We start from the raw sequence: 18,257 nt of genomic DNA, 5'->3' as shown, positions 1-18,257 counted from the left end.
CAGTATCAAATGCAGGTCAGTACCAAACCCAGTTCAGTATCAATCCCAGGTCAATTTCAAACACAGGTCAGTATCAAACACTGGTCAGCATCAAACGCAGGTGGGTATCAAACACTGGTCAGCAACAAACACAGGTCAGTATCAAACCCAGGACAGTAAAAAACACAGGTCAGTATCAAAAAAATGTCAAAATCAAACACAGATCACAATCAAGCACTGGTTAGTATCAAACACAAGTCAGCATCAAATGCAGGTGAGAATCAAACACAGGTTAGTACCAAACACCATTCAGTATCCATCCAAGGTCAGCTGCAAACACAGGTCACTATCAAACACAGGTCAGTATTATATCTAGTTCAGTATCAAACACAGGATAGTGCAAATCACTGGTCAGTATCAAACACAGATCAGTATCAAATACAGGTTAGTATCAAAGTCTGGTCGGTAGCAATGGCAGCTCATATATCAAACCCAGGACAGTGCAAAACTCTGGTCAGTATCAAACACCGGTCCCTATCAAGCAGAGGTTAGTATCAAACACAGGTCACTATCAGGCACATTAGTATCAAAAACAGGTCATTATCAAACACCGGTCAGTATTAAACATAGATCAGTATCTAACTCAATTCAGTATCATACACAGGTCACTAGGACGCACAGGTCGGGATAAAACCCAGGTCAGTATCAAAATCTGATCAGTATCAAACACAGGTCTGTATTAAACCACAGACAGTACAAAGGACAGCACTGTATCAAACAGAGGTCCGTATCAAACACAGGTCACTATCAAGCACAGCTTCGTGTCAAACACAGATCAGTATCAAACACAGGTCAGTAATAATCCCTGGTCAGTATAAACCGCAGGACAGAATCAAACAAAGGTCGGTGTCAATCCCATGTCACTATCAAACACAGATCATTATTATATCCTGGTCAGTATCAAACCCAGGACAGTGCAAAACACTGGTCTGTATCAAACACAGATCAGTATCAAATACATGTCAGTATCAAAGTCTGGTCAGTCACAAGGGCAGCTCAGTATCAAACCCAGGACAGTGCAAAACACTGGTCAGTACCAAAGCTATATTTAGTATTGGTGGATAAAATTAAAGAAATTGATAAGATTTATTCCGTGACTCCTACCAAGGAACTTTATAAGAAGAGAGTTGAGCTTCAAATGGAACATAGCTTGCTATTATCTTCTTCAATTGAGAATCAATTAATTAAGACCAGGGCTCAATTTTATATTCATAGTGATCGAACTAGTAAATTGTTAGCTAATCAATTAAAAGCTATTTCGACTAAGCGACAAATTATTAAAATTCGTAAACAAGACGGCAATCTGACTACTGATCATAAAGAAATCAATAATACTTTCCAAGATTTTTATAAATCTTTATATCAATCAGAATTTGATGGTGATCTGTCTATGATGGATATTTTTTTTAACAATTTGAATATTCCCAAACTGACAGATGAAGATCGAAGTTTATTTGATGCTCCTATTTCTATAGCTGAAGTAGGAGAGGCTATCTTATTGATGAATTCAGGGAAAGCTCCTGGTCCCGATGGCTATATTATAGAATTTTTAAAAACTTTTTCCTCTTTGCTTTCCCCTTGGCTATGTGAAATCTTTAATGATTAATGATTAATGATTAATCATTAAGAAGAGACTACCCCAGTCTTTTTATGAAGCTACTATTTCTTTAATTCTTAAAAAAGATAAGGATCCTACTTTATGTGCATCTTATCGCCCTATATCGTTATTAAATGTAGACTCTAAGATTCTTACAAAAATTTTATCTATTAGGTTAGAAAAGGTACTATCACAGATTATTTCAGGAGATCAAACTGGTTTCATTAGGAACCGATATTCCTTTTTTAATGTTAGAAAATTGATTAATATAATTTATACTTCCTCACCCACAACCCCAGAATGTGTTATTTCATTAGATGCTGAAAAAGCTTTTGATAGAGTTGAATGGACATACTTATTTAATGCCTTGAAAAATTTTAATTTTAGTTCTAATTTTATATCATGAATTAAATTAATATATTATAAACTTGTTGCTTCTGTTGTTACGAATAATTATAGATTCTCTTTTTTCCAATTATCTCGTGGTATGAGACAAGGTTGTCCCTTAAGTCCTTTATTATTTAATATTGCATTAGAACCTTTAGCCATTGCTATTCGTGAATCTCCTAATATTTTTGGTATTACCCTTAATGAGAAATTATACAAGTTATCACTTTATGCTGATGACTTGTTGTTATATATTTCTGATCCTGACAGGTCTATTCCCGCTATTCTATCCTTGTTGGTTCAATTTGGTAGTTTTTCTGGTTACAAACTAAATTTGGATAAGAGTGAACTATTCCCTTTAAATGCACAAACTTTACTGAATGACAAGATACCATTTAAAGTTGTTACTGACAATTTTATTTATCTAGGTATAAAAATTACCAAGAAATATAAAGATTTATTCAGGTTGAATTTTTTACCTATGCTTAATCAAATTTAACAGCTTGCTACTAGATGCTCTCCTTTATCCTTATCATTGGTTGGTCGGATCAATGCTGTTAAAATGATGATTTTACTGAAATTTTTATATTTATTTCAAGCCTTACCAATTTTTATTCCTAAGTCTTTTTTTGATAGCATTGATTCAAAAATTTCCTCATTTGTGTGGCAAAATAAAAACCCCAGATTAAGTAAAAGACAGTTACAGAAATCTAAAAAAGATGGTGGTTTAGCTTTACCTAATTTTAGATTTTACTATTGGGCGAATAATATTCGAAATTTAATATATTGGAAACTAGATTTAGATTTACCATTGTGCCCACAGTGGGTAAATTTAGAATGTAATGATGCACAAGGATATTCTTTATTTTCTGTTCTTGGTTCCTCTCTCCCTGTTGATTTAGTTAATAAACAGATATCTAACCCTATTGTCAAACATACATTACGAATTTGGTTTCAATTTCGTAAGTTTTTTACTCTGAAAAACTTCATTCTTGATAGCCCTATCTTTCTTAATTTTTTCTTTAAACCTTCTTTAACAGATCAAGCTTTTAGCATATGGAAAAGGAAAGGTATAATATGTTTTCGTGATCTTTTCTCTGAAGGTAGTTTGATGTCTTTTGATCAACTTTCTAACAAATTTAAGTTACCTAAATCTAATTTTTTTAGATACTTACAAATTAGAAATTTTTTGTATAAAGTTTTACCATCCTTTCCTAATTCAACTTTGATAGATTTTTCAGATATGATTTTTACTTTAAATCCCTGTCAGAAGGGATTAGTGGCTCTTATTTATAATATGATTATGAAGATACAACCAGAGGTATCGGGCAAAATTAAACAGGAATGGGAAAAAGAACTTCAATACAATATATCAACGGAAAAATGGAAAAAATTTTACAAATGGTTAATTCTTCTTCTATATGTGCTAAACATGCTCTAATACAATTTAAGGTCGTACATAGAGCTCATATGTCTAAAGATAAACTTGCTCGGTTTTATTCTCATGTTAATCCTCAATGTGACAGATGTCATTTAAATGTGGCTTCATTGACCTATATGTTTTGGTCATGTCCTACCTTACATAATTATTGGAAGGACATATTTGCTACCATTTCCTCAATTTGGAATATTGATTTACAACCTCATTCTATCACTGCAATTTTTGGTATACCAAATGAAGATGATAGTCGATTCTCCCCTTCAATTAGACGAATGATTGCCTTTGTAACTTTAATGGCCAGGAGATCTATATTACAAAATTGGAAAGAAGTAAATCCTCCTACCACATTTCAGTGGTTCTCTCAAACTATTTCTTGTTTAAGTTTAGAAAAAATTAGAAGTACTGTTTTTGATTCATCAATTAAATTTGAAGAAACTTGAGGACCGTTCATTCGACACTTTCATATGAATTAATTTGGCTTCTTCCAGACCTTTACACTTTTTATTCTTGTTCTGGTATGGAGTTCCGGAGTTTCTGACACTATCACATACATGTAAACTATTATTATTGCCCATGTTAGATTAGGTTTATTTTTTTTATTTCTTTAAATATACATTTTTTCTTGTAATTTATACTTTTGTTTTCTTTTGATGATAATTTCTAATCTTTTTCATGTATAATCAATATAGATTATTGTACGATCTTTTTTTTGCTGATAGCTTAATAAGATATTGTTATCTTGTTACTAATTTAATCCTGTCTAATGTATTCATAACCTATTTAATATAATACTACGTTATGTTTTTTTATAAAAATTAATAAAAAGATTGAAAAAGAAAAAAAAATCAAACACAGATCACAATCAAGCACAGCTTTGAATCGAACACACGTCAGTATCAAATGCAGGTGAGAATCAAACACAGGTCAGTACCAAACACCGTTCAGTATCAATCCAAGGTCAGCTGCAAACACAGGTGACTATCAAACACAGGTCAATATTATATCCAGGTCAGTATCAAACCCACGACAGTGCAAATCACTGGTCAGTATCAAACACAGATCACTATCAAATACACGTCAGTATCAAAGTCTGGTCAGTCGCAATGGCAGCTCAGTATCAAACCCAGGACAGTGCAAAACACTGGTCAGTACCAAACAGTGGTCAGTATCAAACACTGGTCCCTATCAAGCACAGGTTAGTATGAAACAGAGGTCACTATCAGGCACACGTTAGTATAAAATACAGGTCAGTATCAAACACTGTTTAGTATCAGACAAAGTTCACTAGCAAACACAGGTGAGGATAAAACTCAGGTCAGTATCAAACGCTGGACAGTAGAAAGCACAGGTCTGTATCAAACACAGATCACTATCAAGTGCAGGTCAGTAGCAATGGCAGCTCAGTATCAAACCCAGGACAGTGCAAAACACTGGTGTGTATCAAACAGAGGTCAGTATCAACACTGGTCCCTATCAAGCGCAGTTTAGTATCAAACACAAGTCAGTATCAAACACCGTTTAGTATCAGACACAGGTTACTAGCAAGCACAGGTCATGATAAAACACTGGCCAGATTCATACACAGATCAGTATCAATCACAGTTCAGTATCAGACGCAGGTCAGTGCCAAACGTAGTTCAGTATCAATCCAAGGTCAGTACGAAACACAGGTCAGTATTGTATCCAGGTCGGTAACAAACCCAGGACAGTGCAAAACACTTGTCAGTATCAAATGAAGGTCAGTATCATACACAGGTCAGCATCAAACACAGGTCAATGTCAAATGCAGTACAGTAAAAGAACACAGGTCAGTATCAAAAAGACATCAAAATCGAACACAGATCACAATCAAGCACAGATTTGAATCGAACACACGTCAGTATCAAACACAGGTGAGAATCAAACACAGGTCAGTACCAAACACCGTTCAGTATCAATCCAAGGTCAGCTGCAAACACAGGTCACTATCAAACACAGGTCAGTATTATATCCAGGTCAGTATCAAACCCACAACAGTGCAAATCACTGGTCAGTATCAAACACAGATCAGCATCAAATACATGTCAGTATCAAAGTCTGGTCAGTCGCAATAGCAGCTCAGTAACAAACCCAGGACAGCACAAAACACTGGTCAGTACCAAACAGTGGTCAGTATCAAACACCGGTCCCTATCAAGCACAGGTTAGTATGAAACACAGGTCAGTATCAAACAGAGGTCATTAACAGGTACAGGTTAGTATAAAATACAGGTCAGTATCAAACACAGGTCATTATCAGGCACAAGTTAGGATAAAATACAGGTCAGTATCAAACTCTGTTTAGTATCAGACACAGTTCAATAGCAAGCACCGGTCAGGAAAAAACTCAGGTCAGTATCAAACGCAGGACAGAATCAAACCCAGGACAGTAGAAAGCACGGATCTGTGTTAAACAGAGGTTAGCATCAAACATAGGTCACTATCAAGCACAGGTTAGTGTCAAACACAGCTCAGTATCAAACACAGTTCAGTATTAAACTCAGTTGAAAATCAACCACAGGACAGAATCAAACACAGGTCAGAGTCAATCCCAGGTCAGTATCAAACACAGATCACTATCAATCACGATTAGTGTCGAATACAGGTCAGTATCAAACCCAGGTAAGTATCAAACACTGGTCATTATCAAGCAGAGGTCACTATCAAGCACAGGTTAGTATCAAACACTGGTCAGAGTCAAACACAGGTCAATATCAAACGCAGGACAGTACAAAGCACGGGTCAGTATCAAATGCAGGACAGTACAAAGCACGGGTCAGTATCAAACACAGGACAGTACAAAGCACGGGTCAGTATCAAACACAGTTCACTATCAGAGACAAGTTGGTATAAAACACAGGTCAGTATCAAACACAGTTTAGTATCGGACACAAGTTACTAGCAAGCACAGGTCAGCATAAAACTCTGGTCAGTATCAAACAGATGTCAGTATAAAAACAACTGTCCCTTTCAAGCACAGGTTAGTATCAAACACAGGTCACTATCAGTCATAGTTCAGTATAAAATACAGGTCAGTAGCAAACTCAGGTCAGTATTAAACTCAGTTTATTATCAGACACAGGTCACTAGCAAGCACAAGTCAGGGTAAAACCCAGGTCAGTATCAAACACAGGATAGTACAATGCACAGGTCTGTATCAAACAGAGGTCAGTATAAACCACTATCAAGCACAGGTCAGTATTAAATGCATGCCAGTATCAATCACTGGTCAATATCAGATGCAGGTCAGAACCAAATGTTGTTCAGTATCAATCCAAGGTCAGTACCAAACACAGGTCAGTATTATATCCAGGTCAGTATCAAACCCAGGACAATGCAAAACACTTGTCAGTATCAAACGAAGTTCAGTATCAAACAAAGGTCAGTATCAAACACAGGTCAGCATCAAACACAGGTCAGTATCAAACTCAGGACAGTAAAAGAACACAGGTTAGTATCAAAAAGATGTCAAAATCAAACACAGATCACAATCAAGCACAGCTTTGAATCGAACACACGTCAGTATGAAACGCAGGTGAGAATCAAACACAGGTCAGTACCAAACACCGTTCAGTATCAATCCAAGGTCAGCTGCAAACACAGGTCACTATCAAACACAGGTCAGTATTATATCCACATCAGTATCAAACCCACAACAGTGCAAACACAGGTCACTATCAAACACAGGTCAGTATTATATCCACGTCTGTATCAACCCCACGACAGTGCAAATAACGGGTCAGTATCAAACACAGTTCACTATCAGGGACAGGTTGGTATAAAATACTGGTCAGTATCAAACACCGTTCCCTACCAAGCACAGGTTAGTATGAAACACAGGACAGTATCAATCAGAGGTCACTATCAGGCTCAGATTAGTACAAAATACAGGACATTATCAAACACAGGTCATTATCAAGCACGAGTTAGTATAAAATACAGGACAGTATCAAACACAGGTCATTATCAGGCACAAGTTAGTATAAAATACAGGTCAGTATCAAACACTGTTTAGTATCAGACACAGGTCACTAGCAAGCACCGGTCAGGAAAAAACTCAGGTCAGTATCAAACACTAGTCAGTATCAAACGCAGGACAGAATCAAACCCAGGACAGTAGAAAGCACAGATCTGTATTAAACAGAGGTCAGTATCAAACACAGGTCACTATCAAGCACAGGTTAGTGTCAAACACAGCTCAGTATCAAACACAGTTCAGTATTAAACTCAGTTGAAAATCAACCACAGGACAGAATCAAACACAGGTCAGAGTCAATCCCAGGTCAATATCAAACACAGATCACTATCAATCACAGAGTAGTGTCAAATACAGGTTAGTATCTAACCCAGGTAAGTATCAAACACTGGTCATTATCAAGCAGACATCACTATCAAGCACAGGTTAGTATCAAACACTGGTCAGTGTCAAATGCAGGTCAATATCAAATGCAGGACAGTACAAAGCACGGGTCAGTATCAAACACAGTTCACTATCAGGGACAGGTTGGTATAAAATACTGGTCAGTATCAAACTCTGTTTAGTATCAGACACAGGTTACTAGCAAGCACAGGTCAGCATAAAACTCTGGTCAGTATCAAACAGATGTCAGTATAAAAACAACTGTCCCTATCAAGCACAGGTTAGTATCAAACACAGGTCATTCTCAAACACAGGTCACTATCAGTCACAGGTTTGTATAAAATACAGGTCAGTAGCAAACTCAGGTCAGTATTAAACTCAGTTTAGTATCAGACACAGGTCACTAGCAAGCACAAGTCAGGGTAAAACCCAGGTCAGTATCAAACGCAGAATAGTACAAAGCACAGGTCTGTATCAAACAGAGGTCAGTATAAAACACTGTCAAGCACAGGTCAGTATTAAACGCAAGTCAGTATCAATCACTGGTCAGAATCAGACGCAGGTCAGTACCAAATGCAGTTCAGTATCAATCCAAGGTCAGTACCAAACACAGGCCAGTATTATATCCAGGTTGGTATCAAACCCAGGACAGTGCAAAACACTTGTCAGTATCAAACGAAGGTCAGTATTAAACACAGGTCAGCATCAAATGCAGTACAGTAAAAAAACACAGGTCAGTATCAAAAAGATGTCAAAATCAAACACAGATCACAATCAAGCACAGCTTTGAATGGAACACACATCAGTATCAAACACAGGTGAGAATCAAACACAGGTCAGTACCAAACACTGTTCAGTATCAATCCAAGGTCAGCTGCTAACACAGGTCACTTTCAAACACAGGTCAGTATTATATCCAGGTCAGTATCAAACCCACGACAGTGCAAATCACTGGTCAGTATCAAACACAGATCACTATCAAATACATGTCAGTATCAAAGTCTGGTCAGTTGCAATGGCAGCTCAGTATCAAACCCAGGACAGTGCAAAACACTGGTCAGTACCAAACAGTGGTCAGTATCAAACACCGGTCCCTATCAAGCACAGGTTAGTATGAAACAGAGGTCACTATCAGGCACAGGTTAGTATAAAATACAGGTCAGTATCAAACACTGTTTAGTATCAGACACCGGTCACTAGCAAGCTCAGGTCAAGATAAAACTCAGTTCAGTATCAAAAACTAGTCAGTATCAAACGCAGGACAGTATCAAGCACAGGACAGTAGAAAGCACAGGTCTGTATCAAACAGAGGTCAGTATCAAATGCAGGTCACTATCAAGCACAGGTTAGTTTCAGACACAGGTCAGTATCAAACACAGATCAGTATTAAACTCAGGTGAGTATCAACTCCAGGGCAGAGTCAAGCGCAGGTCACTATCAAACACAGTTCAGTATCAAACACAGGTCAGAACTAAGTGCAGATCAGCATCAAACTCAGTTCAGTATCAAAGACATGTCAGTACCAAACACTGGAAAATATCAAATACAGCTCACTATCAATCACAGCTTAGTATCAAATAAAGGTCAGTATCAAACCCTGGTCAGTATCAAACACTGCTCAGTATCAGAATCAGTTCAGTATCAGACACATGTGACTATCAAGCACGGGTTAGTATAAAACCCATGTCAGTATCAAACACAGGTCAGTCTCAAGCACTGGCCAGTATCAAACTCTGGTCAGTAACAAAGGCAGGTCAGTATCAAACACAGGACAGTGCAAAACTCTGGTCAGTATCAAACACCAGTCCCTATCAAGCAGAGGTTAGTATCAAAAAGAGGTCAGTATTAAACATAGATCAGTACCTACCTCAGTTCAGTATCATACACAGGTTACTAGGATGCACAGGTCAGGATAATACACAGGTCAGTACCAAACACTAATTAGTATCAAACGCAGGTCAATATTAAACCCCGGACAGTACAAAGGACAAGGCTGTATCAAACAGAGGTCAGTATAAAACACAGGTCACTATCAAGCACAGCTTAGTGTCAAACACAGGTCAGTATTAATCCCAGGTCAGTATAAACCCCAGGACAGAATCAAACACAGGTCGGTGTCAATCCCAAGTCAGTACCAAACACAGGTCACGATCAATCACAGATGAGTTTCAAATATAGATCAGTATCAAACACTGGTCAGAATCAAACACATGCAGTATCAAACCCAGGTAAGTAACAAACTCTGGTCAGTATCAAGCAGAGGTCACTATCAAACACAGGTTAGTATCAAACACTGGTCAGTATCAAACACAGGTCAATATCAAACCCAGGACAGTACAAAGCAAGTGTCAGTGTCAAAGACAGGTCACCATCAAGCACAGATTAGTATCAAATACAGGTAACTATCAAACACTGTTCAGTATCAGACACAGTCCACTATCAAGCACAGGTCAGTATTAAACACATGTCAGTATCAATCACTGGTCAGTAACAAATGCAGGTCAGTATCAAACACAGGTCACTATCAGGCACAGGTTAATATAAAATACAGGTCAGTATCAAACACTGTTTAGTATCAAACACAGGTCACTAGCAAGCACAGGTCAGGATAAAACTCAGGTCAGTATCAAAAACCAGTCAGTATCAAATGCAGGACAGTATCAAACACAGGACAGTAGAAAGCACAGGTCTGTATCAAACAGAGGTCAGTATCAAACACAGGTCACTATCAGGCACATTAGTGTCAAATATAGATCAGTATCAAACACTGGTCAGAATCAAATGCATGCAGTATCAAACCCAGGTAAGTAACAAACACTGGTCAGTATCAAGCAGAGGTCACTATCAAGCACAGATTATTATCAAACACTGGTCAGTATCAAACACAGGTCAATATCAAACCCAGGGCAGTACAAAGCAAGGGTTGGTATCAAAGACAGGTCACTGTCAAGCACAGATTAGTGTCAAATACAGGTAAGTATCAAACACTGTTCAGCATCAGACACAGTCCACTATCAAGCACAGGTCAGTATTAAACACATGTCAGTATCAATCACTGGTCAGTAACAAACACAGGTCAGTATCAAACACAGGTCACTATCAGGCACAGGTTAATATAAAAACAGGTCTGTATGAAACAGAGGTCAGTATCAAACACTATTTAGTATCAGACACAGGTCACTAGCAAGCACAAGTCAGGATAAAACTCAGGTCAGTATCAAACACTAGTCAGTATCAAATGCAGGACAGTATCAAACACAGGACAGTAGAAAGCACATGTCTGTATCAAACAGAGGTCAGTATCAAACACAGGTCACTATCAAGCACAGGTTAGTGTCAAACACAGGTCTGTATCAAAAACATGTCGGTATTAATCTCAGGTGAGTATCAACCCCAGGACAGAATCAAACACAGGTCTGTATCTAACACAGATCAGTATCAAATGCAGGTCAGTATCAAACTCTTTTCAGTAGCAATGGCAACTCAGTATCAAACCCAGGACAGTGCAAAACACTGGTCAGTATCAAATACCAGTCCCTATCAAGCCCAGTTTAGTATCATACACAGGTTAGTATCAAACACAGGTCACTATCAGGAACAGGTTAGTATAAAATACAGGTCACAATCAAACCCAGGACACTATCAGGCACAGGGTTGTATAACATACAGGTCAGTATCAAACACTGTTTAGTATCAGACATAGGTTACAAGCAAGCACAGGTCAGGATAAAACTCAGGTCAGTATCAAACACTAGTCAGTATCAAATGCAGGACTGTACAAAGCACAGGTCTGTATCATACAGAGGTCAATAACAAACACAGGTCTCTATCAAGCACAGGTCAGTATCAAACACTGGTCAGTATCAAACAGGTCAGTATCAAACACAGGACAGTATAAAGCACGGGTCTTCATCAGACACAGGTCACTATCAAGCACAGGTCTGTGTCAAACAGAGGTCAGTATCAAACACAGGTTAGTATTAATCCCCAGTCAGTATCAACCCCAGGACGGAATCAATCACAGCTCGGTGTCAATCCCAGATCAGTATCAAACACAGGTCACTATCACGCACAGGTTAGGGTCAAACACTGGTCAATGTCAAACACAGATCAGTATCAAATACAGGTCAGTATCAAACACTTGACAGTATCAACGGCAGGTCCGTATCAAACCCAGGACAGTGCAAAACAGAGGTCAGTATCAAACACCGGTCCCTATCAGGCACAGGTTAGTACAAACACAAGTGAGTATCAAACACTGGTCAGTATCAACCATATGCAGTATTAAACATATGTCAGTATCAAACACTGATCACTATCAGACACAGGTTTGTATCAAATACATGTCAGTATCAAAAACTGATCAGTATCAAACGCAGATCAGTATCAAACTCAGTTCAGTATCAGACACAGGCCACCATCAAGCAATGGTCAGTATAGTACAAATGTCAGTATCAATCACAGGTCAGTATCAAATGCAGGTCTGTATCATACGCAGGTCAGTTATTAACCGAGTTCAGTATCGATCCAAGGTCTGTATCAAACACCAGCCACTATCAATCACAGCTCAGTATTATACCAAGGTCAGTATCAAACGCAGGTCAGTATCAAACACAGGTCACTATCAGGCACAGGTTAGTACCCAATACAGGTCAGTATCAAACACAGATCAGTAACAAACTGAGTTCAGTATCATGCACAGGTCACTAGCAAGCACAGGTCTAGATAAAATGCAGGTCAGTATCAAACACTGGTCAGTATCAAACACAGGTCAGTATCAAACCCAGGGCAGTACCAAGCACAGGTCTGTATCAGACTGAGGTCAGTATCAAATACAGGTCAGAATTAATCCCCGGTCAGCATCAACCCAAGGACAGAATCCAACACATGTCGGTGTGAATCCCAGGTCAGTATCAAACACAAGTCACTATCAAGCACAGGTCAGTATCAAACACTGGTCAGTATCAGATACAGGTCAGTATCAAATGCATGCAGTATCAAACGCAGGTCTGTATCAAACCCAGTACTGTACAAAGCACGGGTCAGTATCAGACACAGATCACTATAAAGCACAAGTTTATATCAAATAAAGGTAATTATCAAACACAGTTCAGTATCAAAAACAGATCAGTATCAAAGTCAGTTCAGTATCAGACACAGGCCACTATCAAGCACAGGTCAGTATAAAACCCAGGTCAATATCATTCACTGGTCAGTATCCAATGCAGGTCTGTATCAAGCACAGGTCAGGATCAAACCCAGGTCAGTTCTAAACCCAGTTCAGTATCAATCCGAGGTCAGTATCAAACACAGTTCACTATCAAACGTAGATCAGTATTATACCCAGGTCAGTGTCAAACCCAGTTCAGTAACAAACTCTGTTCAGTATCAGACACAGGTCACTATCAAGCACAAGTCAGTATAAAACCCAGGTCAGTATTATACACTGGTCAGTATCAAACGCAGGTCCGTATCAAACCCAGGACAGTTAAAAACACAGGTCAGTATCAAACCCAGGTCAGTACTAAACACAGGACGGTATCAAACACAGGTCCATATCAATCCCAGGGAAGCATCAACCTCGGTAGGTATAAAACTCTGGTCAGTATCAAACCTGCCTTTGTATCAAAAACAGTTCAGTATCAATCCTGGGTCAGTATCAAACTTTGATGGCCTTCCTTGTGACACCCAATCTTGGTGTCATCCACAAATCGGCTTATCCACAAAGCTAATGTTGAGTCCAATTTAATACCTCATCCTGAATGCCAAGCAACGTAACCTTCTTGATTAGTTTCCTATGTAAACACTTCTCAAAGATCTTGCTGAAGTCTATATGGACAACATTCACTCCCTTTCTTTCATCACCTTTCCTGATAACCTCCTCAAAAACCATATATGGTTGGTTAGTCATGATCTACCATGCACAAAACCACATTGACTATCCCTAACCTGTCCCTGTTTATCAAAACCAGTCCATTAGTCCTTCGAATAACCTACCCTCTACTGGAATCAGGCTCAGGGGCCTTTCTTAAACAACATTAGCTATCCCCCAGTACTCTGGCACCTCACCCATGACTAAAGACAGTTTGAATGTTTGTATAATTTCTCACTAGTCTTCCACAAGGGAATAGCTGGGGATTTGTACAACCTAATTTGAATCAATGCAGCAAGCACCTCCTCTTCTGTAATCTATATAGAGCACATGACCTTACTGCTGTTTTGCCTCACTTCTATAGGCTCTGTACAAGTTGAAGTGGATGTTCTGAGAAAATTAGTTTGTGGCAAATTTTGTTTCTTTGAAGCAAGTTTCTTCTTTGGAATTGAGGACAGCTTGGTTCAGTTAGATCTGAGATCAATGAGTCAATGTGTGTACCCTCTACACAAGTCCCCACCTCAATTCATATACTCCAAAATATTATTTTCTCTCTTCTTTCTTGACTCCATTTATCATCTAACTCCCACTATCTCCTAACTCCAACCCATCCCCTCCACTATATGGTGCAGTATGCTTTTCATCTTACATCCATAAATCACTCAGACTCCGATCTCATCACCCCTTCTCTTCTTCATATTGCCCATCTCACCTGTCCTCTCTCAATCCTGCTGCAAGGTTTCAAGCTGAAGCATTCCAGTCCTAACAGATACTACTCGACCTCTCATAGGTTTGTTTGTTGCTCTAGATTACAACCTCTTGTGCCTCTGTGGCACAATTCCAAACTTTTAGTAGAGTTTTTTTTAAAAGAAAACAAGTTGAACCCAATATATCTTAGAAGCCAACAGATATTTTAATGAAAAGCTTACATTGGTGTTAGAAGGTTTATAAACCCTGTAGAATTTTCTTTATTTCTGCATAAATATGACCTGAAATGTGATCAGATCTTCACACAAGTCCTAAAACCAGATAAGGAGAACCTGATAAAATAAATATACAAAATACCTTATACTTGTTCATTTATTTTTTTTGAGAAAAATGATCCAATTTTAAGTGTTTTTGTTGGAAAAATGTATGTGAACCTTTGCTTGCAGAAACTGTTGTGACCCCTTTGTGCAGCAGTAACTTCAATCAAACATTTCTGGTAACTATTGATCAGTCCTGCACACCAGCTTGGTTAAATTTTAGGCCATTCCTCCTTACAAAACTGCTTCACCTCTGAGATGTGGGTGACCTTCCTTGCATGGACTGCTTACTTCAGGTCCTTCCACAACATCTCGATAGGAATAAGGTCAAGACTTTGACTCAGCCATTCCAGTTGTTGATTTAGTCTTGTTTTCCAGAACACTGTCTTGTTACATTATCTATTTTCTATTAAGCTTTAGGTGACAGACTGCTAACCTGACATTCTTCTATAAATTATCTTGATACAGTTTTGAATTCATGTTCCCTCAATGATTGCAAGCTGTCCAGTCCCTGAGGCAGCAAGGCAGCCCTAAACCATGAAGCTCCTTCCACCATGTTTCATATTTGGGATGAGGTTTTAGTATTGGTATGTAGTGCCCTTTTCCCTCCAAACATAGCAATCTAGAAAGTTCAACTTTTGTCTCACCTGTCCATAGAACATTGTCCCAGAAGCATTATAGAACATCCAGGTGGTCTTTTGCAAACTTGAGATGTGCAGCAATGCTTTTTGTTTGGAGAGTTGGGTTTCCTCTGTAGTGTCCTTCCATGAACAGCATTCTTGTTCAGTGTTTTTCTTACAGTGGACACATGAACAGAGACTTTAGCAAGTTCTAGAGATCTCTGCAGGTCTTTTGCTGTAACCCTTGGGTTATTTTTTATCTCCTTCAGCATTGTGCTCTTGGTGTGACGTTTGCACGATGCCTGCTTATGAACAATTCCCAGGGAGAGCAGCAACAGTACTAATTATCCTCCATTTGTAGACAATTTCTCTTACTGTGGACTGATGAACATTCAGTTCTTTAGAAATGCTTTTGTAGCCTTTTTCAGCTTCATGCATCTCTACAATTCTTCTAAGGTGCTCAGCAAGTTTTGATCGAGGCATGGTGCACATAAACAGAGAAGAACAGACTCTGTCAGTAACCTGATTTTGTTGGTCTTTTTTTCTATACAGTAGGGTACCTCTACAACCCACCCTTCAATCTCATCTCATTGAGTGGAACACCTGACTCCAAACAGCTTTTGTAGAAGGCATTACCCCAGAGGTTCACATACTTTTTCCAACAAATACATGTGATATTGGATCTTTTTTCCCAATAAATAACTGAACGCTTATAATGTATTTTGTGTTATTTATTTAATGGGTTCCCTTTATTTAGTGTGAAGATTTGATCACATTTTAGGTCATATTTATGCAGAAATAGAGAAAGTTCCACAAGCGTCACAAACTTTCTAGCACTACTATGTGACATGAACAATTCATGAATTTGCTCGCACTGTGGCTTAACTTACAAGCCTAATAATTAAGAATCCAGAGGTTGCAGTCAAGCTCCATTCTAGAAGCAGCAGTATTAAAATTTGATTAATAATCTGGAATTTACAGAAAAACAATTAGCAGTCATGTTGACATTTTCAACTAATGAGTTGATTTTGAAATCTATCTGATTCTGTCATTGCAGAATAGTTACCATCCTACTCTGTCTAAAGCCCCATTACAGACTTTTACCTGGCCTCTGAAATGGCCCATCAAGCTCATTCAAGGGCAGTTAGGTTTAGACAATTATTAATGATTCTCAACGTGCCTAAACTAACTGCATATGCTTTCCTTATGTAAATTTGCCAAGATTTTACAAGCACTGACCAACTGCATCTCTCACCCATTGTCCTAATATGTTTCCATTTTGTTCCACAGATGTATCAGGTCTGCATTTTTCAGAACACATCTTGTGCCTGCAACAGGAGGCAGAGAAAGCCCTCACCGAATACACTCACTCAGTCTATCTTCAGGATGCAACACGTTTCAGCCAGATAGAGCTTGCATTAATGTCCTTAAAGAGCATCAGTCCGTCTGTCATCACACAGTTGTTTTTCCAACCTCTGATTGGAAATATCCAAATGAATGTGCTGCTGATGGAAATGCTGTATGCAAGCTAGTCAGACATCAGCATATGAACAAAACATTTCATGGGTGCACAAGATATTTGTTCTTTCCTTTCTGTTAAAGTTACTAATTTATTTATTACAAGTGAGTTTTTTAGATATTTACATTTAATGTGTTTTGATTGTGCCTTAGCTGTGCCTAATGTATGTATATAACCTAACAGTTGGAAGAACGCATTAAAGTGTATGTATTGCTTAGCTTCCATGTGAGTTTTTTTAAAGAACTGCACTCTCCAAACCAAGAAGCCAGCTCAAATTCTACACCCAGGATCATCCTTGTTGCAAGGCGCGTTTAGAGCACAGTATTGATAAGAGCATTGATAAAAAACTTTGGACCTAGAAACTAACTTAAACGAAGATGCTTTCAGTAAGACTAAACAAATTAAAAATAGATTTATTTTTCCTAGAAATATTTACATTAACAACCTTTTCTAGATCTCTTGCCTTTGCTTAAAAACGAACTGTTCATTTTGAGTTTGTCTCTCCCTTCGCAATTGGGCCATCACTGAACTCTTGTCACCAAGACTTGACATCGAAATAGACATAGCAGAGAAAGAACAGCTGGAATCAGCCCTAAATTTTGTTGGTCAGGCAGGGGAGGAGTGACTGGGTTGGCAGAAACGGTTCTTGCAGTGTGATAACTACTCTTGGAGTTGCAATTCCAGTTCATGCTGGAAGAATAGGTGTCAGCACTTGCAACAACAGTTCAGCAGCTCACAACAGACAGCCAGAATCAGGTGACAGCCATTACAGCTCTCAATGTGGCTATTCAGCAGCTCTCTACAGACAGCCCCACACACACCCAGCCCTGGTGCCTTCTCCATATTCCTCTACTGCAGTTTCACCACTAATACCCTGGTTTGCCTGGCTGCTTCCTGACCTGAACCAAGCATTCCTCAACCAGACAGATACTCTGGGACCTCAAAAGTTGCAGGAACTCTATTACCCAGTGTAAGCAGATTTTCCAAGACCAGCCAGGTCAGTTTAGTGATGGTGCATGTAAACTGGGTTACTTTGTGAATCTCTTACACTGATCACTAGTCAGCCTGTTCAACGCCCTACGAGAACAAGATTCTCCTGCAGACCAGTTTTTCCATCAACTTGTAGGTGAGTTCAAGAGAATGTTTGGCCTTCCAGTACAGGGTCAGGAGGTTGCCCGCTGACTCCTGCGTCAAGGACGAGGGACAGTGAGAGACTACGCAATAAAGTTCTGCACTCTTGTGGTTGAGATGAGGTGGCATGAGAGATCTCTCACCATTGCTTTCCAGCGTGGGCTGAGTACAGGCCAGTATGAGATCTCAGTACATGACACACAAAACAATTTGGATGACCTGATAAACCTGGCCATTCGAATAGACAAC

The 18,257-nt window shown here is 38.8% G+C and overlaps 1 protein-coding gene across 1 annotated transcript in view; it reads left to right on the top strand.

The window, feature by feature from the left end:
- LOC132397647 (nuclear receptor subfamily 0 group B member 2-like) overlaps positions 1-16,890 on the top strand; it is a 116,762-nt gene extending 99,872 nt beyond the window's left edge. Inside the window, exon 2 of the mRNA XM_059976416.1 lies at positions 16,649-16,890. Within this exon, the coding sequence (XP_059832399.1) occupies positions 16,649-16,890 (242 nt within the window). The remainder of the gene's footprint in view (positions 1-16,648) is intronic.
- The last annotated feature ends 1,367 nt before the right edge of the window (positions 16,891-18,257 follow it).

Source organism: Hypanus sabinus, chromosome 8 (assembly GCF_030144855.1).
Source record: "Hypanus sabinus isolate sHypSab1 chromosome 8, sHypSab1.hap1, whole genome shotgun sequence".
Classification (NCBI taxonomy): Eukaryota; Metazoa; Chordata; class Chondrichthyes; order Myliobatiformes; family Dasyatidae; genus Hypanus; species Hypanus sabinus.
This window is presented reverse-complemented; position numbering and strand designations above follow the sequence as displayed.